General features: G+C 35.5%; 2 protein-coding genes across 3 annotated transcripts in view; both read right to left on the bottom strand.

The window, feature by feature from the left end:
* Positions 1–208: 208 nt before the first annotated feature.
* On the bottom strand, positions 209–12,046 carry LOC144451648 (serine/threonine-protein phosphatase 5-like). The gene is made up of 12 exons (XM_078142545.1): positions 11,923–12,046; positions 9,134–9,303; positions 8,622–8,693; positions 5,854–6,001; positions 4,913–5,034; positions 4,395–4,559; positions 3,676–3,781; positions 2,988–3,130; positions 2,780–2,867; positions 1,888–2,107; positions 1,416–1,494; positions 209–1,108 (listed from the first exon to the last, which is right to left on the bottom strand). Exons 1-12 carry the CDS (start codon positions 11,990–11,992, stop codon positions 1,052–1,054), a joined length of 1,440 nt encoding a protein of 479 aa, XP_077998671.1. The 5' UTR covers positions 11,993–12,046; the 3' UTR covers positions 209–1,051.
* Positions 12,047–16,656: 4,610 nt separating this feature from the next.
* Positions 16,657–23,227, bottom strand: part of LOC144450700 (synaptosomal-associated protein 25-like) — a 70,133-nt gene continuing 63,562 nt past the window's right edge. For both annotated transcript variants that reach the window (XM_078141365.1, XM_078141374.1), the window contains exon 8: positions 16,657–19,836. In XM_078141365.1, the coding sequence (XP_077997491.1) occupies positions 19,768–19,836 (69 nt within the window). In that variant the 3' untranslated portion in view covers positions 16,657–19,767. The remainder of the gene's footprint in view (positions 19,837–23,227) is intronic.

The following is a 23,227-nucleotide window of genomic DNA, read 5'->3' as shown; positions in this document are numbered from 1 at the left end:
AGAGTAGTAAATACAGCTCACTGAGTGATGTGATGTTATGGTTGCAAATACAGACCATGACCAGATGTCAGCATTCCTTCACAACAAATGAAGTGTTGTAAAACATGTCAAGGTTTATTGTAGACTTCCACACACGGCTTTAGTGATTGTAACTACATGTACAGAGTCTCTTTGACTGGTATTATCATGACTTTGCTTTGAAATTCATAGACACTACCCTCGTAGTGTAAATACATAAGATAAGAGTTTGATAGACTATGGGTTATGTGGTAGTTCATCAGGGTATGCAGTGATGTGGTGATTGTAAATACAACATTTTTTTTGTCCTGAAATACAGCATTGTAAACAGCATGTGTGACACCCAGGTATCAAATGCATGTATTGGATGGATCTCAGAGATTCTGATATACATAGTACATGTTGCCAGACATTTGATTATACCTGTATTTGATTTCATAGATATATATATACTGGGTCTCAGATTACGGTGTACACAGTATATGGCTAGTCATTTCACTGTGTGAGGCCCTTGTTATACCTGTATTTGATCTCATGGATATTCTGTTAATACATGTATTGGGTCTCACAGATTTTAGTGTCAACAGTATATGGTCAGCCATAAATTTCACCGAGTGAGCCACTGGTTATGCATATATTGGGTCTCACATATTGTGGTGTGAACAGTATATGACTAGCCAGGCCAGTTAACTGTGTGAGGCCCTGGTTATAACAACATTGCTGGACTTTTCATTGATTGAGGCTCTGATAATATTTGATCTTAGATATACAATATACATTTGTATTGGGTCTCACAGATTTTGGTGTGAACAGTATTATGGCTGACCATTTCCTTGAATAAGGCCAAGGTTATACATGTATTTGATCTCACAGATATACATATGTTGGGTCTCACATATTTTGATGTGAACAGTATATGGCCAGCCATTTCACTGTGTGAGGCCCTGATTATACATCTGTATTGGATCTCACAGACTACAGTGTAAATAGTATGTTGCTGGACATTTCCTTGATTTCCTCCATGGACATGACATTACATAAAGCCAAACAACGAGCTTGCATAGGCCATAGGTCTCACATCCGGATGTGGCTGCAAAAAAAAAAAAAAATTCAAATTTTATTGAGAGAAGGAAGCTGTATATAAACAAGTGACAAATTTGTGTAGAAATTCATTCCAGATTTCAAGAAATGTGACAATTCAACTAAAAATGGTTTTATTTTGTACTATATTACAGAAAGGTTATGATAGTGCTGTTAACCATTGGTTCAATGATGCCAACGGTTTCCTATAGAAGTGTGATCTACAGTGTCAACCAACTGACAAATTCTAGATTGACTAACCATGGGAGACTTCTGAACAGACTGCTCATGGAAAATGTACAAATAACTGAACTTACCACGGCATCATATGTTGTAAAATTTGGTTTTAAATCAGATCCCATGGTGATAAATGCACCTTTATTACCCATCTGATCACTGTAAAACAAATGAAAAACAAAACTTGTGTGTGTGTGTCAGGTCTTGGATTTGAGTATTAAACCCTGGTCAACATATTGTAACTATAAAAAAATCCTATGTCGGGTCTTGGCTTTTAGTAACACTGGTAAACACATTCTAACTGCAATTCAAGCCAAGATTGTTTTATGACTAACATCAGCCAAACTACAGAATTCCTTCAATATAGAACCACCTCGCTTATGATTTTTCATGATACAAAGTCTCTATACAATTCTGAAAACATTAGAGTCTAGCATACCAACATTGTAAAGAGAAACCTCTACTTGCCAGTCGAATAAATTTGTCTGAAAATCTCAAAGTTTAGTTTTTTAGACCTTCCTTTCTTTGTAAAACAGGAGATAAGTTCCTTACCAATAGTTGGGTGCTGAAAATACTGTGATACATTTGCCATCGTGTGTAACTTCATAGCCCTCTGATTTTACTTCATGACTTCGTATAACATACTCTAAATTGTTTCTTTCTAGAAATTTCTTGGTGACATCAGGACCAAACATGACCCCAACACCTCTTTTGCTTGGTGCTCTGCCGTACTGAGGTTGAGGATCTGACCATAATAGTTCACACATTATTCCTGGAGGGTAAATGAAATGGTTAGATCTAAGACTGTGTTCAGAACCATGCTACAACCATTTTCACTGAAATATTACTCAATGAGTACAACCATTTTCACTGAGTCATCACTAAATGAGTACGGCCATGTTCACTGAGTCATCACTCAATGAGTAGTCATTTTTACTGAGTCATCACTAATTGAGTACAACCATTTTCACTGAGTCATCACTAATTGAGTACAACCATTTTCACTGAGTCATCACTAAATGAGTACGGCCATGTTCACTGAGTCATCACTCAATGAGTACAACAATTTTCACTGAGTCATTAATTGAGTACAACGGTTTTCAGAGTCATCACTAAATGAGTACAACCATTTTCAATGAGTCATCACTAAATGAGTACAACCATTTTCAATTAGTCATCACTAAATGAGTACGGCCATGTTCACCGAGTCATCACTAAATGGGTACAATGATTTTCACTGAGTCATCACTAAATTAGTACAATATTTTTCAATGAAACATGCACCTTCTTGAGTAGAGAATCCATGAGCATTGCTACAGTTACTGTTGTGATAAATCAACTGTGACATATACTCTTTTCAAAGGATTTATAATTTTCACAGCAAAGAGAATCTAACTATATGTTGTTGATGACCAGCGCCCAGTCAGCAGTCAGTGAACATTACCTGAGTCTGGTGGTTGTTGGTTCCTTTCTACTTTCTTGATTTCCTCCAGTGTGACATCATCACGACTAAACAACCCTCCATGGGTTACCTGTAGATAGAAAACATACATACATTTAAAGTGGTGAAATCATTGCTATAAACAGTTTAAAACTAGTCTGTTTACATATACTCAAGTAACCATGGTAACCAATAAAAACTGTATACTTACTAGTACTTTCTTGTTGATAACTTGTGCTAGTGGTAACCAGTTATAAACTTCTGTAAACAAATCAGCCATCTGTGAGGTATACTTGGCCTTGACTTCACCAAAGAAGCCATACATTTGATTCATTGTTTCACTTTCATGATTTCCTGTCAAAAGTCAAGTATTTATCATTCAATAATTGTCCATAGTATTTCTCAGCTACGTTGAAAACAAGCAATTCAAATCTTGAACTTTCAATACACCATGGTTGACAAACATCTTCACAATAAGTTAAAGGCCAGGGTTTCAATCCCAGGTTCTCGTATTAGTGTTATCTTATCAGTGGATCCATAAGGATTACATTGGGATTATTCTTCTGTTCTGGTCCTACTTTTTCTATAGCTCTGCCAAACAACTTTTCTCTCTCCTAAAGTTCAATCCTAATCTCAACTGTACTGTTATAGTTCATCTCATTTTATCTTGTTTAACATCCCGGTTTTTATTGAGCAACATAAATTCACAAAGGTTCAGATCACTTGTTTTGGCCTAAAAGTGTTGGGTGTGACATTTTGTCCATCACCTAACCTTCCTTGGTGGATAGTGTCTTTTATATCATTACTTGTCATTGTAAACTTCAATATTTCTTTTGTCTCAAAGTCAAATAGAAAGTGTAAAATTTCAGTGAGCTTTAAACTTTGAACTTTGAACTTACCCCTTGACATGTGGAAATGTTCTGGATATAGAAGTTTAAAAGCAAACAATGTAAGAATACATTCTACCGAAAATGAGCCCCTATCTACAAAGTCACCATTAAACAGCTGGTAGGTCAAAGGTCAAGGAACAGCAACATACAATGGTAGAAATGGCTTGATTACAACACAGAATACAGAACATCATTGAATAAATGAAAACTGTTACTGAATAAAATAACTTGGGTGATGATATGTTTTGGTCATGCAAAGTTTGGTATGCTAAAACAAGTATCATGTGATCCCTATATTATTACCCTGGTAATTGAACCTTCGGTGTTAACACTGACCTTGGCCAATGCTGTCCTAGTGTTAGCTCTGAACTTACCCAATGCTAGCCTAGTGTTAGAACTGAACTTACCCAATGCTAGCCTAGCGTTAGCACTGAACTTACCAAAGCTAGCCCAGTGTTAGCACTGAACTTGCCCAGACACTAGCCCAATCAGAAAGCAACTCCTGAGCTATACTGCATATGTCTACAATAACAATAAAATGATAAGCTTTTACACAAGGACAGTACTTGTTACCATTCAATCATCAGGTTAAAAATTAGAGATGCATGCCTTGGTGTTGTATGTAGAATTCTACACCTATCATGTGCTGTAGTTGATATGCTTTGGTGTTGTATGTAGAATTCTACACCTACATGTACTGTAGTCAATATGTTATCATTAAAGGATACATATGGATTTGTAGGTGAAGGTAGACCATTAATTTCAAATATATTAAGAAGATCATAGAATTGGCCATGGATGTCCCCACAGACTGTAAACTTGCCATCATCTGGTACGGTGATCTCACATAGTGACGGTAACTTGCTGAACACTTCTTTGATTTGTATAAGAATCTGTCAAGACAATGGGGGAATGAACACTATACAATAAGTAAATTACAATGTAAAACTGAAAATGGCACAATAAACTAAGCCGCAAAACTTTCAAATGTGAGAAATTTTGCTCAAGAAAAAATAGAAGTTGCAATCATCCAGTATGTAAACTATAGCTTTAACTAAAACGAATCATTTCAGTATCAAAAAGAAATGAGATTCACTTACAGAGATTTTGTTGTTTGCTTTTTTTTCACTGTTATGTATCCAGCATACATCATAAAAAGTTCAACCATTTCCCCCCAATCTGGGGTGCCTTCACATGAAAATGTGTACACAGTAGATAACTGAAACATGGTAGACCCCTTACTCACCATATATGCATACTTTCTATGTAACTTCTTTTGATTTTTGAATGTTTCCATCATTCCTTTCACAAAGTCTAAGGTAACTTTTCCATTGTCAATATTTGGACCATCATAGTTGTCTTCTATTGCTGCAAATCAAAAATACACAATTTGATTGTCTTTTCAGCTATGGGAAAAACAAATCATACAAGATACATATTTTGGTCATTGGAAATAAACAAAAGATTGTTTACTTTGGCCACTGGGAGTGCCATTTGCATTCAGTCAAGGAACTTCTTTTACGCAGTTTGTTGATTTCTTTGTGTACAAGCATGTACAACCATGTAATTAGTACTTACATGTATATTGAAAATTTTCATCCTCATTTTGCCTTATACTGGCACACCATGACATTGCAATTATAGGAAAGTGGATGACCAAAATCTCAGAAACATTGTCAAGTTATCAATACAATGACAATACAATGTAACCCAGTCTGCCGATGAATTTACACTGCACAGAGCAATAATAATGACTTTTATTATCAAAATGCTTTAAAATACACATCGACAAACGGGTAACCCTGTTAGGACCAGCCTAATCTACCCAGGGGCCCAAATCTACCCAGGGCAATCAATTGGGATATTCTGATAGAGGGAATGTGACCATGTAAACTTCTCAGCTAGAGTTTAGTTCATGGTTGGATACTATGATAGAGGGAATGTGACCATGCACACTTCTCAGGTAGAGTTTAGTTCTTGAGCTGACCCGGCTGACTCAGTCTACCTTGGTCTAGAAGGTTGATAAGAATGGCTGTTCTGGTACAATGTACTTGATGTTGTTATTTCTACAAAGAGAACAGCTATTTGGCTGTGACTAGGGACTTGTACACAATTGACTACTGTTACCTACTACTTCCAATTGTTAATATCATACATGTCTATGTAAAACACAACTATTAAACTTACCCATGCCTTCTAGATCTAATGATTCAACTATAGATTTCTTGCTGTCATCCACTGATATTGCTCGTTCAAATGCTCGCCTCTTGACTATTTTACTGCATTCCATATATTTAGCTCTTGCATCTTTATCATTTGGCCTGGCTTTCGTCACCTGGACATTTTACGAGAAAGGAAAATAAAACAAGATAGTAATCATAGCTTAGATGGAGAGCTAGTCTTATTCAGACATCATCACAAAATCCATTGGATGATTCAAATGACATTGATATCTATGATATTACATGTACCTGTGGCTGAAATTATCTGTTTGTTAAAGGTGATTCAAAATGCTCACATTCACTATCGCTAATTTGCTAGACGACATGTTTGTGAAATGCATTCTGGTTTTAAAACTTTTCAAAAGCGTCTGCAAACACCTTAAAATGACCCTTTTTCAGTCACTTCCCTTCGGATTTACTTCGAGAGTTTTCGGGTATTTCCGGTCCCACCTAGACCACGGGATTTTATGACGTCATAAAGAGACATGGATAGCACGTAGCCTATGGTGAGCGTAGTCACTAGGTGAACAAAACTCAACAGCATTGTGAAAAAATACATTGCTAGTGGTTGTAATAGACATCAGTAAACAAAAACTACACTCTACATGTCTTATTAACCAACATTTACCGATATTTACTCACACTTTCTGACTAATTGGCAGTGTCTGTAGGTATAAATGCTAAAATATGATCTCCCCATATTATGGCAAAATAAATCAAAAACGGCTAGACTAGATATATATAAACACTTGTAATGTCGCGTGTTTCACATTCATTGACTTTTATTTATCTGATTTTTTATTATTTGCCGAGGAGAAACATTACGATACCGTGGTGACGTTTGACGGCATCCCCGGGCCAAGGACGGCATATTTTAGCCCAATCGTACTCGCGTCGCCTTTTGAACAGTGCATTTAACAACAAAGTAAACATATTTCATCTCGAATAAATATACTAGCTATTAGAATACCAATGGGAAACTTCAAGAAGGCGTATCGGGACATGTGCCACAATATATTTGTTGGTCCCATAATATACTAATTGATTCGATTTGCTCCGAGCATATGGAAGTACGCTCCGAGTCATTGCATCATGTACATGTAAATGGAACTGTGACCGACCTAATTTTGTTGTCCATATATAAAATGAGACTGACCTGCAAATTTTTCACAGTTTTCGTTGTGGTCTTGTATTGTCACATGTTTGGCTTGTGAACACAAGTTTACATCTATTATTGTCTAGGGCGTAATACTCTAGTCCGAGTCTGAAACCCATATAAAACCTAAGAAACTCGCATTCGGATCGGACAGAACAGAAGTAGGTCTCATCGACTTGTTGGGGACTCGAATTATTGCTTGTTTTTATCACGGTATACAGGTGATTATTATATATCGGTAGAGGGGTAGTGTTGTCAAGTTTTGTGCAGTCACCGCAGCCACGGCAGTAAGCTCATACTAGGCCGCCGATCAAAGCTGAAGCAGTGTATGTACAATGTACGTATGGAATCGGGAGAGCACAGCGCACATTCGTGTCGGGTTAAATTTATCCACGTGTTGATGTAATCCATATTTATCAATCAGATATATTGTAAAATTCTTCAAGTCGTACAGAAATAACGTCTCTAACTTCAAAACAAACCCTGAGAAACGGGACCGGACGTGGCTAGCCAAGTATCTAGTTGCAGGCTTTCTTTCATAACCATGTGCTGGGGTCACGACCTTGATTGCCGACGTCAATAATGTCCAATCGTATTTGATATCATGAACACATATTTGATTTGTTGGTTTCCTAAACTGTACACTTCGAATACCATGATTCGTTACAGAATTCTTCTAATGAATATTAAATAGGCATATTGCATTGTTGCATTAAATTAAGTGATATCGCAACAAGGGAAACCATACAAGTTTTCTTCCATGCGAGTTGCTAAAGTCATGTAAATGACAACACTAAACTCACGAAATTTCCTCAATTCTTTACAATTTTATTGCTGATGATATGGCAATCTAATAGCTAGTATATTTATTCAAGATAAATATGTTTACTTTGTTGCTAAATGCGCCGTTCAAAAGGCGACATCAGTGAGTATAGTCGAGTATAGTGGGCTGTCATGCCTGTCGAAGATATTGTAATGCTTCTCCTCGGCAAATAATAAAAAAAATCAGATAAATAAATTGAAACACGCGAGCGACATTACAAGTGTTTATGTATATCTACACTGTAGTCTAGCCGTTTTGATTTATTTTGCCATAATATGGGGAGATCATATTTTAGCATTTATACCTACAGACACTGCCAATTAGTCAGAAAGTGTGAGTAAATATCGGTAAATGTTGGTTAATAAGACATGTAGAGTGTAGTTTTTGTTTACTGATGTCTGTTACAACCACCAGCAATGTATTTTTTCACAATGCTGTTGAGTTTTGTTCACCTAGTGACTACGCTCGCCATAGGCTACGTGCTATCCATGTCTCTTTATGACGTCATAAAATCCCGTGGTCTAGGTGGGACCGGAAATACCCGAAAACTCTCGAAGTAAATCCGAAGGGAAGTGACTGAAAAAGGGTCATTTTAAGGTGTTTGCAGACGCTTTTGAAAAGTTTTAAAACCAGAATGCATTTCACAAACATGTCGTCTAGCAAATTAGCAATAGTGAATGTGAGCATTTTGAATCACCTTTAAATAATATTAATAATAATAATAATAATAACATTAATACTAATAGGTACTTACAGTCTCATAATCCCTGAGAGCAAGTTTATATTTGCCCAATGCCATGTTAGCAGTCGCTCTTCTATAGTAACCCTAGTAAGAAACACATACAAAAGTTAAAATTTAGAATGAAATCAGAATAATTATATCACACACAAGCAAAGTTGAACACATTCAAACAAAAAATATGGAATTGATACCCAAGTCATTCTATTTCACAAAAAATGCATGTCTGTCATGACTATGTCATTGTACTATTTGTGTCTGCAGTTCTCAAACTATGAGTGAAAATGTTCAACATCACCATTATTTTTCCTCAATTTTTAAAATACATTACACTTGTTAGGGGTATAATTATATCATTCCCCAATATGTGTCTACATTCAGCTGGAAAATACTTCTGACTTATGAATGTTATCATGACTTATCTATCAACTCTTTACGACAAGACACCTTACTTTCCTGATACCAGTTTTTGAATCACACCATTAAGATGAATCTAAGACACCATAATTTAGTATATATAAACCTACCTTGACGTAAGACCTATCTAGTTCTAAAGCTTTAGAGGCATCTTCCAATGCATATCCAAAACACTCAGTTTTCAGATATGCAAAACTTCTATTACCGTAGTAAGCAGCAACACATGGATTGAGATCGATAGCTTTGGTATAGTATGTGATAGCTTCCTGGTATTCTTTACCTACACAAATAAACAAAATAACATCACAGTGAGCATTTTTGTTCTAACAAGTACGTAAAATTTACCCTAAGTTTCCTGGGTATGTTATTGTGGTTCCCTATCAAACTGTAGTACAAGATAATATGTAAATCTATGCAAATTACCTGAATGGCAAGAACACTCACAGATAATCAGATAGAATTCTTGGCATGTCTAAACAGACACAATTAGTCATGTTCTCCCTGCTTCATTTTATACAACATAATATTTGTATGTTTTCCGATATATATTGATGTTATAGTTGAGAAGCCATTCCATATTGGAACTAAATCATGCTACAGTCATGATAGCATTTCTACCACTATGAACAAACATGAACAAGAGGGGGCTGAATGTGTTCGTGATACATTAAAGCAAGACAGGGTGTTTGGTGATTTTGGTTATATAAAGCATGGCAATATATAGTTAAATTTGTAACCTTACACCTGGAGGACGCCATACTAATACTTTGCACTTCAAATTGTAAGAAGCATTGCTCAAGGACACCCCAGTTTACGGAAAAATTATTACACTGTTGTCATGGTCTGTGGACACTAATCACATGGCAGTATAAAGCTTAACATTACAATAGTTCACAATAATTGTAATACAACTGACTACAAATATATGTTTTTAAATGAATTCCATGTTGTAAAAGTGGCTAACACAACCCAGGTCAATAACATATCATTTGTATATATATCAAGACCTGTAGTATAATAGGCTATTTCTGCTAAATTTAGCTTGCATATCTCAAATACTGTTTTTAGTTCTCTCATTCAGCCAAAAAATACTCATGATGCAAGGGTTTTGTCACTTCCCATCAGACAGGGCCCCTTATGTCACTTGTATTTTGCTTGACTGAACAAAGTTAAACATACTAGGGACTAAATATCTAATTCTTGTGTCAATACTTTGTACACAGCAACCTATCACAACATAAACTATGTAGGAACAGAGTAAATAGATCAAATTATTGAAAGACAGGTTCCTTGGTGACAAATTTCAGAATAGTTCTAGATGTCATAGGTCACTTGTTGAGTCATGCTTTTTTTTCCTGTGATACCTATGTATGGTAATAAGAGAGATTACGTTGAGCTAATATAAGAATGAGATTACAATGAGAAACGGTTTCTGGTTGGCATCTCATTCTCAGTATAACAAAAAGTGGATTAAGCAACACTTCAAAGACAGGTGATTTTGATTACTATTTTCAAGTGACGAATTTGGCAAATTTTGTATGGACCCAATTCTCTGTCATAATTTCTGTGTAATTTCCTCTCTTCAAAACTAAAACAAAGTAATTTACATACACAGAGGAATAAAAGGCTCTGGTGATTGACAGTCCTATGCAATTTGCACCTGCTGCTTTTGTGTACAAGCATTCAATCAGATGGTGTAAGAAAATTGATAGTATATATTGCAATTCTGTGTTTACAAAAAACATGAATTTGTAAACTGAAGGCAACCTGTGATGTTATGAAAAATGCGACTTCTAGGTCACTGAGTGAGGAGTGTCTAACTTAGAACATTTACGTGGCTGGAGACGATAACAGCTTCATGTCTTACTAGTACAGTTGTATCTGCTATACCACAGGTATTTCAAATGTAGATTTTTAGTAGTTCCCAGTGCAAGCACACTTAGTTCTTTACAAATCAGCTATAGTACAAGTTGGGAATTAATTCTTGGTATATTTTGATGACAAACATGAGGGTAATTCTGCCAAAATATGCTCTCATATTCACTCACAAGAAATTTGCTGGTTTCTCATTTAAAAAAATGGCTCACTGTCGAGAATCTAACATCATATATCACAGCAAGTAGCGAGTTTTGATGATACACAGCACAAATGATTGTCGTCTCATTCTCATAAAGCTCTGATTAATATATCTAATAATAGTCACCATGGATACACAAACCAAGAAAATATATGTATCAAAACTATAACTTTTGTTACATTCCTGTACAATATGTAAATTATAGCTGATATAATAACCATATCACTTTATCTTAATCAGATTCTATATTTTACATACCAGTACACTGTGTGGTCAGTGATATGTGAAGATATGTGTTATAGGTGGTGGTCCCGTATGGTGCGGGCATGGGTTGGTGGTGGGGTGGGGTGGGGTGTGGGCCGGGGTGGGGATCGTTTTGAGAAAACCTCGACCACTACCGGGCCTACATCCCAAGTCAAGTTTACATCATGCATTCAATCTATGAAACTCATGACTTGCGAAATCTCACTGTTGTACATGTAAGGCGTAAGTCAATCACACAGAAAGGGCTTGACCTATATACACTCAACTCTCGTGAAAGCAGTGAGTGAAAACATCGGATCATGACCTTTCGAACATCAACGTTGAGTCGAGTCGACTAGTCAGGGTATCCAGCGTACGGAAGACACGATGAAAAAACTCAAAAGTGTACTAATTGCACTGCAAATTGTAATGACTCTGGGCAATCATTTTGACCCAAGGACTGGAACGTTCACGTTAACATGCATGTCACTCTCGACAAGACATGCCGGATAAATTGGTGATCATCGAGCCAACACAAACATAACGTTCCTGAAGTATTCAGATCAGTCATGTAGTTACCTTTAAAATATTCATTTGCTTTCTCTTTAACATCTTCTGCTTTTTGTTTGTTTTCTTCACTTATTACCATATCTTGCACTTTTCCGTTGAGATTAGTTTCTTCTGCTCCAACATCGTTACAATTACTGGTGGTGGCCATTTTGATTACACAGGAACTCAGAAACGAGAAACGCACGCACAGAATTTACGCACATAACAGGCGCCATCTTCGACATTTTGAGAAAATACTCTCGTTTACTCTCACAGCTCGCAAGCCATCCAATATATGCTTTAATGTTTTAATATGTTCTCAATTTATCGTAGCAGATCGTTGTAAATGTATCAGTAGAGAACAAATCCAGTGATTTTCAGTAAACGTTTATATCTTTATTTTATGCCCTTTAGCTGTCAAAATGTTGACTCAGTGTTTGACATGTGCAGGATTTGCAGTCCTACCGGAGCTGATATTAAAGTTTATGCAGCGGATGATAACCAACTCCTTGCCTTTCGGTAAATGTTTATATCTTTGTTGTAGAGACCGTACAATCATCCATTACTTTGTTTACCAACAAAATGATCTGATATACCTCACTGATTTCCCTGTCTATATTTTTATAAATTGTTTGATATAAATCATATGCATTATCTTCATCAGTATGAAACAGTGCACATAAGTTATGTAGTTATGCCCCCATATGTAGAGTTTTATATAAATTTGCTGTAAGTACGTAAATCAATTATAATTTATATGCATTTATTATATATTTATTTCATTCTTTGACAATTTAATTTTTGGATTGGGAGGGTTGTATCAACTTACTGCATTGTCAATTCCCCAGTAGTTCTGAATTTTACCTTCCCTAAGGAAAGACTATGCTATGCTTTTCTCTGTCTGTCTGTCTGTCTGTCTGTCTGTCTGTCTGTCTGTCTGTCTGTCTGTCTGTCTGTCTGTCTGTCTGTCTGTCTGTCTGTCTGTCTGTCTGTCTGTCTGTCTGTCTGTCTGTCGATATCTAAAACACTACTGCACCAATTCTACTGAAACATGATACTTATGGTAATGTCAAAAACTGATTAGATGTTGGTAAACTTCATAGGAATATAATGCGTATCGTATTTAATTCAAGTTTCAAATTGTGTATAATTTAGTACATATATCAACGAGAACAAAGCACAAGTGTCATTTAAAAACTTGCTGATGTATGTAGCTTTTAGTTTCAAAAAGTCATGTGCATAATTAATGATTTTCGATAATTAGCCAATATCTTAAGAATATACAAGCTTACAATCTAATATAATTTACGGACAATAATGATTTCAAAGTACTAGTACTTTTCAATTTAAATTACTCTATTTTTTCTCTTTAGACTTTCCTTTCCAAATAAAAGTTATTATATTGTTATCTCTTAATATTTTAGTCTACATATCCAGCTAAAAACTATATTTGTTTGGAAATGTAGCCCAACATCTTTTGGTGTGCATGTCGTAAAATTACTAAAATCTCAACACTAGAGGGCGCTCTAACTATAACTTAGTGCGTGAAAGTTTTCGTCATTGATTGTATATATTCGTGCACATTTTAAAGACTCTGTTCGAGTCGTTAATTGATAAATAACCCCCTCAACGTCACACATAGTACTGAATAATAATATTGATTATATATAAATTAGTTATTGTCGATCCACTGCGATTTACGTTCTCCTAATTTCAACTTGTCCCAGTTCAACTTTTCAATATCAATTTCTTTAATACACGTACTTCCCCGATTTAAACTTGTCTCAATAACACTGACAGTTCTTACATATCTAAAAGATATATAGGAATAGAAGTGATTTCTGTGGGATATTGATGGGCGGAAAGTTTGTAGCTACGGAAACGACATTGCACCACAACGGCAAGTGATAAATATACGTGTAATTTAATGTCGTTGTACTAACCCTTTCGAACGAATGAACGATCGAAGATGTCTCTCGAGGCTTCTGTTTTTAGGTTATCGTTCGTAATTTTTTATTCCGATTACCACTGTCTGTCTGTCGTAGGAAAAGGACTTTATGGATATTAGGCATGTTACAGTTGATACCGTTTGTAAATCTCTCGATCTCACGTCTCTGCCATCCACCCCTCTGTTTGTTTGTTTATTTGTTTGTTTGTCTGTCTGTCTGTCTGTCTGTCTGTCTGTCTGTCTGTCTGTCTGTCTGTCTGTCTGTCTGTCTGTCTGTCTGTCTGTCTGTCTGTCTGTCTGTCTGTCTGTCTGTCTGTGTGTGTGTGTGTGTGTGTGTGTGTGTGTGTGTGTGTGTGTGTGTGTGTGTGTGTGTGTGTGTGTGTATCTCCGTCTTTGGTTCTCACTTTCTCTGTCGTTACTAAAGTGAAAATCTATGTATTTCAGCATATACTTTCAACTTAGGCTATTAAAGACTAACTCTGACTAGCATGAGTATTGTTTGTATATCTCGCGCCATTTCGGGTGTGTGAAGAGAACAGCCGATTGAGTCATCACTGACAAATATTAATAAATTTATAGTACTACGCGTATAAACAGTCATAAAATAACGATAGATTTCTAAAGCTACCGTGAGAGCCACAAAAAAGGGAGGGAAAATGATGTGGGTGGCGAGGAGTCTTAGATAGACACACCAATGACGCTATCAGACATGCGACACATTGTCTCCAATCCCATTCCTGCAGTTCGGAAAGATTGCCTTCAATTTTGGAAACCTAATCGAGGAAGTATTTACATCTACATCTACACATAAATGAATACAAAATATATCTGCTATTCATACGATCTATATATCATTCATATACATTATTCGCTTTCTACTCAGCCGATCCGTATTCGTGATGTGTTTTTGGAGATTTCACTTCTGTGTTTTTGTAAAAGGTTGAAAGACGCTATTAAAAGTTGATTGAAATCATTTGTGTTATTCATTTTGCCGAAAGTCACCATGGCATTAAGCTGATAGTTGTCGGCATCATTACAATGTAAGATCTCCACTCTCCTTGTAAACAGTAATGTAAGCAGGAGCCGATCGACCTCGAATTATACTATCTGGTCAGATACTACAGTATATGGTAGAGTATATTTGAAATCAGCTGTCAGCAACAGTACGAACGTAGGGTGATTGTCCGTCGTCGTCCATCGCCTCTTGTTCGTCATCCATTGTCCGTCAACTTTTTATATTTTCATGTCCTTCTCTGAAACGGGTTGACTGATTGAATTGATATTTGGTGTGCATGTCCCTTCAGAAAGTTATTATTAAAGTTTGATCACGCCAAGTTGATATGAGTCATTCTCTATTTTAATACATTTTTGGGGAACACCTGGTAAATACTGATATTTTCGACTTCTTCTCTGAAAGCGGTGGTCAGATTGCTTTTGGGGGTAATTTGTTATTCTAACACTGTTTAGCAGTGGCACTAGATTGAAAGATCGACCGTTGTGGGCGCTCTTATAATCCCTCTCCACAGAAAGGTATGGAAGGATCGAACTGATTTTATATCTGGTCAGATACTAAAGTAGAGTGTTTTTCACTAAAAGTTATGGGTAAAGTCACATGTACATAATATAGGCCAGTGAACACACAGAAAACATAAAATGTGTTATCAAAGTAGTGGACGTACTTCACCTAGAGAATCGTTGCTTAATACATATACCTGTAATCCATACCATACTACTATTACTAGTAACTGTACATGTCATGTAAAGACTTAAAACTTACACATAAAATTTAGATTTTCAACGCTGTGAAATTACACACAATACCTAAAAGCCTGTGGTTAACCTATGAATATCCTTAATAGAGCAATAAACCTCCAGATCTTCTTGGGTCAGACACTGCCAGTAAAACAAAATTCTGGAGCTATTGGGAGAGACTTGCTAGGACACCTTGATGATGGAACCATTAGTAATTATAACAACTATAACAACAACAACAACAACAACAACAAAAAGGGGGGGGGAAATCAAGCATGGCATTGCATAAAATGTGGCCCTCCCTCATTGTTTTCTAAGTACCCCACCTTCAATAGCCTTTCTCTAAAACATGACGCTCTCCCAGTTAATAACTTCAAAAACATTAGTTTAAAATGCTGTCAGACATCAAAAGGGATGCAAAGTCAACCACTCACACCATATCTATAATGTTAAAGGTATTGGTTGTTTCCCACTTTACTACCACTACAATGAATTTGTGTGAAGGCATAATTGCATTAATTGAATTCCTGTGTTTGGATCTACTTGGCATAGCTGAAGGCCACAACTCCCAATGACTAGAAAGGTGCATTACTGATATTGTCAGGACTGATGTCAAACCCCCCCCCCCCCCCCATTCATGAAGCCAAGCGCTTATATTACTTCTAGAAATATTCATGAATATTCAATGTGCATCTAATAAATATGTACATGTTAATCCCATGAGACAACAGTGGTCTTGTGCAAGAACATGGAGGTGAAATGTGAATTTTAATTTGGTGTTTCTTGGCAATCAAGCGAAAGTTATAATATAATATATAATATATGTGAAATCATGAAATGAATCTCCAGAAAATATATGTATTTCTTGTTATGTGTGTGTGTGTGTGTGTGTGTGTGTGTGTGTGTGGAGATACGGTACATTCAGTACTGCCTTTGGAAAACTACTTTATTTGCTGTATGCCTTCAAAAGAACCAGTGCATGAATTATGCAAGGAAAAAAAGTCGCCACTTTGTCTTGAGTGTGTATGTACCATACATTCCATTTAAAGACACACCACATTAGGTTCATTTCCTGCACCAATTCTTTAGTTTTATTCATTAGCAACTTAACCAGGAAGTGACGTGTAGAATGAGGCAATATTTAATATAACAGTTAAGAGTTGTGAAAAAAGTCGTAATAATAACAGGAAAGCTAGAGAGTGGGAACGGAAGGATATGAACAAGAAAGTAAATTTTGTAATTTAAGCTGACTGTCAAATTTCTTGTTTAAAGCTTCATACATTCTATGTTACAATTCTTTTTTTGCATTATTCTATGTACAAGAATTCTGTAAACTAAACTAAACTAAGATTGCATCATACAGACATCGTCTTCTGCCAAACATGCATAAATTGGTCGCTCAAAAAATCAAACACTTTTGCATTCTTTTCATCATTTTCCTTCAACAACACACCTATTATGCTTCACATGATCAATGCATGTTGTACTTGTGTTTAACAAAATAACAAAGTCGGTCGACTCCCCATTTTGGGGGCTTCTTCACATCTGTTTATTCCAAACAGAAGCATTATTCAAAGTTTCTTTGAAACTATAATAGAAGTCAATGTCCAGACTATCTTCTGTTTGTTTTTGTTGTACAATGCAGTCCTCAGCAGTTCAATGTTCCAATGCACTGCAGTCAAAAATACTCCTTCAGCAGTAAGTGAGTTCTCTTCATACTTGCAGACTTCTCTTACATGATGTCCGATACAACCATAACAAGTTAAAACTGATTAAGCAGAGTGTACCTGACATATATCTAATTACAAAGAGTAGATTGCAAACCACAACTGACTATCATGTTACACATCGGCTACTGATTTCCCTTACAGGCTGGTAGTAGTAGCAATATTATAAGTACTTCTCGGGCCAAATTAACTTATTGTAAATGTAACTTTGAAAAAAACTTTTTTCTTTTGTTGTTTCCCCCCCCCCCCCTCCCCCTCAAATTATGAAACAAATAGGTCAGCTTGTAAGACAACCAGTCAGCCAAGACTACAATATTAGATATTTGGGCGGTATACAACTAGTTTAAATGACAAAGTGGAATTTGGAATAGAGCCTAGCTTTCAATGCTTTCCAAAACATTATTACGGGATGATCCTTGGTACAAGAATACATCCAAGATGAGGACACCATCTATACATATATTTGCCTTTCAATAACAGTAATAAATTAAAAAATGAGGAAATAAATAAACAAGGTCAAATCAAAAGATATGAAGTTAACCCCCCCCCCCCAAAAAAAAAGGGAAAAAAAACCTTCACAGAAATATATTCTTACAATAATATGTGCATAGATTGAACTTTCCAAACTTTTTACGCCAATTTGGTAGGTATTTTTTCATAGCTAGGCTCAAGAGATGACACTGGACTAGATATATTGATGATATTGCACATTGATGAAAACACTGGGCAGTTTGTCTTTATGAAAAAATGACTATACCTGACTTGCCTAAAATATGCCATAGATTGATACAAATGTTTCAGCAAATGAAAAAGAATTTAATAGTTAAAGAAATCGTTCAAATTTAGACAAAGATAAGAACATGAATTGTATTCAAAATCAAGAACTATGCGGGATGAAATATTAATGAAATATTAATCCCCATATTAGAACATAGCTTAACTATTATGTAATGGTGTAGTCAACCAGAAGACAAAAATTCTATTGCAATTCTTTATCTTAGCATAAAAGATAGTAAAAAGATTCCTCTTAAAGTGATATTCTTTGTTTTTTATAATTCAATTAATATCAGAATTAATTAATTAATAACTTGCATAAATAATGCTCTTTAGTCATAGCAACAACAACAACAACAACAACAACAACAACAATGATGTCTACATATAATTGACCATTTCCTCTTGCCTCTATAAATAGTACAATGTCGGAAGGCAGAACCAATTTCTGAAAGCATTAACTTGAACAGGTGGTATTAACATGAAATGTCAATGTTTTAAGGATAGACATAGAAAGTAAGATGATATATGAAACCGTTCAGGGTCTAAGATAACAGATGCAATGTTTAATCACTCAGGAGTTTCTCTTGGAATGTACACGAACCTCTAGAGAATATACAGGTATAGGTTTACTCTACAAATGTTTTGAAATAAGCCCGAAAAATGCCGAACAATGTCAGCCATGGAATACATATTTCTCTGCTGTTTGAGACCGTGAAAAGTTTCATACAGGTAGAAATAAAAACTGTTGATGTGTAACACTAACCACCGACTACATTAAGTAAATCCGATTCTTAGGAAGTAGACAATAAAAAAACAACAAGACATCTCTCAATTGAATACTCCAAAGTCTAAGAGTAAATTGGGATCTTATAGTCAACTAACTTTAAGTTAGCTTTTAATGGATTCTATAATTTACTTTGTTCTCATCACGATCAGTTTCACCTTGTAACCACGGTGACAGAGGAAAAGAGAGAATCTTAATAAAACATTGTGACATTCTGTACATTTAAATACGTTCTATGACTTGTTTTACTTTGTCTAAGTTTGTAACATCTTAAAAGATACTGTAGTCGTGCCTCCATTCCATGACTTGACTACAGGAATTTGGTCTCTCTGGTTAGTTTTCACCAGCCAAGATTTACATTCACTGACATATTTGTCAACCTTTACAGTCTATATACATTTGAGAATCTTTACACTGGCTTTCTTTTTATCTCATTTTTTGTCGTTTTTTTTAAACTCATTTCAATTACTATTTGATTTATTACTCTTTATTTTTGCAAAAGGAATAATTTTAAGTTGACTGAAATGCACAACTATCTACACTACCACTACTTACTGCCAAAATTATTATCATGGCAAAATACCTGAAAATCATGTCTGTAATTATGATAACACTGCTTGATATAGAAAAGACAGCGAAAAAAACCCATAAATTGTAATATTGAGAAGCTGTTTACCACTAGAAGTCAAACTCCTGAAAATGTTTTGACTCTGACTATTTCCATTTTTTTCTCTTCATGACAAGAATTAAATGCTGCCTGCAAGCGCCTGGGAACATGTATTCATTAATTAAAAAAATAATTGCTAATCAAAAAACTTATCCACTAGAAATATTTACAAAAAAAAAAAATTGATAGCAGCACTAAGGCTACATGTCCATAGGTGGTTCTATTGCTTTCGGAGGATATCTTTAGCTCTTTTGTCAGCAACCTGGATACGGTTGTCTAGGGATTCGGCCTAGAGAGGAGGGAGAGCAGGGATAAAACATATCAACAGTACTGTCAACATAAATCATAAAATTTACAGGGTGTCAAAATCATAAAAAAAGACAAATGGGTAAAAAATGATCAGGACACCATCATGCATTATACAAATATTAACACTTTTACACTAAAAACTGCAAACCAATAGGAGTGGGTGGAAATATAACTGAAGAAACAAGAATGGGGTATTAGCTGTAAGAAAAAAAATCAAATTATAATACGGTAAATGGCTATTTCCTATCAAACTTGAACAACTGCTGCTGTGGCTGGCAACCTAGGAAAGGCACAAAAAAAAAAACGACACACACATACAACACTACAAAACCAGTTTTACTTAAAATTTAAAAAAAAAAGAAGCTTTAGGAAAGGGAAACACCGAGATTAATAAGGGATGGAGTGGAGTGGAGTGAACAAAATATGGAAGTGCTGTGTGCTTGGAATAAGTAGTGGACACTTACCCCAATAATGTACTTTGAAGGGAAGATGGGGGTGGGGAGTGTCATGTGTGTGTTTTGGTTTTATAAGATGCATGATGTCCATGACACAATTCACACATTACTCGGGTTAATGAAGCATACATGTAGTTCATATGTTGTGTATTTGTGTGAAATATGTAATGATAAACAACTTCATTATTTACTCCTTTTCTGTAATTTCTTTTTTCAAAGTAAGAACTGCACTTTATCTTCCCAGGCTCATGCAGCAACTTTCATTCCTTCGACAGCTTTTTTGAGTCTGTTAAGTTGCTAAAACAGGATTCTTATCACATGCAACCAGCTATGAATATCAAATAGACCTAACAAAAAAAAAGACAGCTACTAAAATTTGGAAGTTGTCCAAGAGAAAGAAGGATAGGCAGACACAAACAGGAGGAAAAAAAGAGCATCTTATTTAAATGTAAGCCACTTTTGAACAACTATATACTGATATGAAAGAAACATTACTAGAGATGTACAAGTAGATCAATGTTTTTGTATCATTTTACACTTCTACTTTTTTTAAAGCATGGCTGATCTGTCTTTAGTAATGGCTTACGAATTTTTCCCTGTATCATATAGGAATAGTTGCACCTGTCAACATTTTTGTACAAGTATAGAAGAACAGTAGGCCATATAATAAGCAATTTGAGTGGAGAGAGAAAAAGTAACTTTGGTGTCACTGACAATGTGATAAGTGTTTTACAAGCAAGAAGATTGTATGAGCTGGGAACTTTTGGTGTCACTGACAATGTGATAAGTGTTATACAAGCAAGAAGATCGCATGAGCTGGGAACTTTTGGTGTTAATAATAAATTGGACTATTAAAAGAAGATTTTTTCAATTAGTTGTGCATCACTATGTTTGCCATCATATATAGGTCGAGTGTTACTGTCATCTAATGTATGTGTTAAGATACAACAAAGCAAGAAGATAGGCAACTATTGCGCTAGTCTAATTGAACTAATAAAGTATGACACCACAATCTAGATATTCTAAACTATTGATATAAAATGAGCAGTAAACTACAAAGTGTTGGGAAATGGAAGGAAACGAACCAAAACTTTTGCAAAATTGGGGAATTAGTGAATGAATGAGTGAGTGATAAAAGGAGCTGAGATGTCTGCTTCATGCATTGTATTTTTTTCCCAGCCTCATGCAGCGACTTCAAATCTTTTTAGCTTTGGTTCAGGATCTTGGTGGCCCGAGTGTTGGCCTGACCAATACGGGCAGCATTCAACCGGCTCTGAATAAGACGTACAGAAACCACACAAGGAAATTACAAGATGAGACCAGCGATGGGAAACAACGAAGGTAAGACAAAAAAGAAAAGAAGGAAACCACCAGATAGACACACAGATATAGAGAAAGAGAAAAACTCTATTACTTTACATATGCACACTAAGTTTATAAAAGTAAAGATCTCAACGTGAGACTATTAACTCTATGCTGACAAATTCTACAACACAGCATTATAAAACTGGCAAATAGAAACCAAAATACAAACTAATCTGTATGTCCTCATTGTATTGCTTGTTACAAGTTCAAAAAACAGAAACAGATTGTCAATGACACTGGGAAACGTATAGCTGATGTGTTCATAAATATTGCAAACCGTAAGAACAATCATACTATACGTTGCCGTAAAAATATAATAAAGAGATTATTGAACTCAAAATAAGTTAGACAATATAAAAGTTGCCGAAGTTCCCAGGAGAGTGCCTCCTAATATACAGGAAAATTCTTGTTATTCATAATATAAGAAAACTAAATGAAAGAAAATATTCTTAAATAATTAGAGACTTAGAATTGTTATAAAACCTGCTACATTTAATTATATTAGAATCAACTGTGACCACACACTCACAACAGCAATACTATCAACCACTTTGACAGCAAAAAGTCCACACACACACACATATATTAGATTCATTTGTAAAGTTGAGACTTCTGGCAAGAAGTGAACTTGATATTGACCGTGTCAACGATCTACTCTGGTTTATGTGTCACCCTTTTGACCCTTTCCCTTGTGGAGGATTTGACTGGCTCGGGTGTTAGCTGCCTTAATTCGTAAGACATTTGAAGATGCCTGATAGAAGTAGATAAAAAAAGAAGAAGGAGAAGAAGAAGAAGAAGAAGAAAAAGCATAGAAGGAAAGATGTTGCATATCATGCTAAATTTTTAATAAAGTTAGTCCACATAACAAAAAAAATACAACTACCACAAATTAGAACTTAGACACACACATACACACACTTTGAACATTTAGGTGCAACAGTTATTACATGATGCAGGATGGCAGTTTGTTCATGCTAGCAAACAGAATTTGCTCCAAGCGCCACGACTCAACCACAGATGCATCAACCACCAAGAGAATGGTGAGACGAGAAGGAGTAGAGAAGGATGGAAGCAAACAGGAATACTGGGAATGAGTAATGGCAAAATGGGAATGAAGGGAAAAAACAGATGAAATGGCTAGTGTATGGAGAAATGCTTGATTAGTTTTTGACACTCAATTTCACGGCAAAAAAAAGAAGAAAGATCGAACATGTCATAAAGTTAATCAAGAGAAAGCGAGCTGAAAACATGATTAATTGAGCAATGGAGTACTAGAGGATTGTATCAAAAGATGTGTTGAATTAGTTGACGATGTTTAGGTGGAAAGATGATCGGTTCTCAGGAAAGTATGCTGGGTTTTCAGGTTTGAGTAAATACGCCAAAAAAAAGTAGCAAGGATTAGTGTCTTATGCATAGAATTAGTTATTTTTGGAGGAAAGAATTTCGGGTTTTCAGAGTTAAAGAAAGAGATCTAAAAAGTGGCTAAATAGTAAAAAAGCCTGGTAACTGCTAGCATTGCTTCAAATCCTGAAATACCACAGTCTCTTGATA

The sequence above is a fragment of the Glandiceps talaboti genome, chromosome 2 (genome assembly GCF_964340395.1).
Source record: "Glandiceps talaboti chromosome 2, keGlaTala1.1, whole genome shotgun sequence".
NCBI lineage: Eukaryota > Metazoa > Hemichordata > Enteropneusta > Spengelidae > Glandiceps > Glandiceps talaboti.
Note: the sequence above shows the minus strand (reverse complement) of the source record. Positions and strands in the feature narration are given on the sequence as shown.

What these genes read in the sequence shown, in the direction of transcription:
- LOC144451648 (XM_078142545.1), bottom strand. Translation starts at nt 11,992, where the DNA reads ATGGTAATAAGTGAAGAAAACAAACAAAAAGCAGAAGATGTTAAAGAG. An exon ending in TAGATAGGTCTTACGTCAAG is followed by an intron (nt 8,694 to 9,133) that starts GTAGGTTTATAT and finishes GTTTCTTACTAG; the next exon opens with GGTTACTATAGAAGAGCGAC. An exon ending in CCAACAACCACCAGACTCAG is followed by an intron (nt 2,108 to 2,779) that starts GTAATGTTCACT and finishes TTTACCCTCCAG; the next exon opens with GAATAATGTGTGAACTATTA.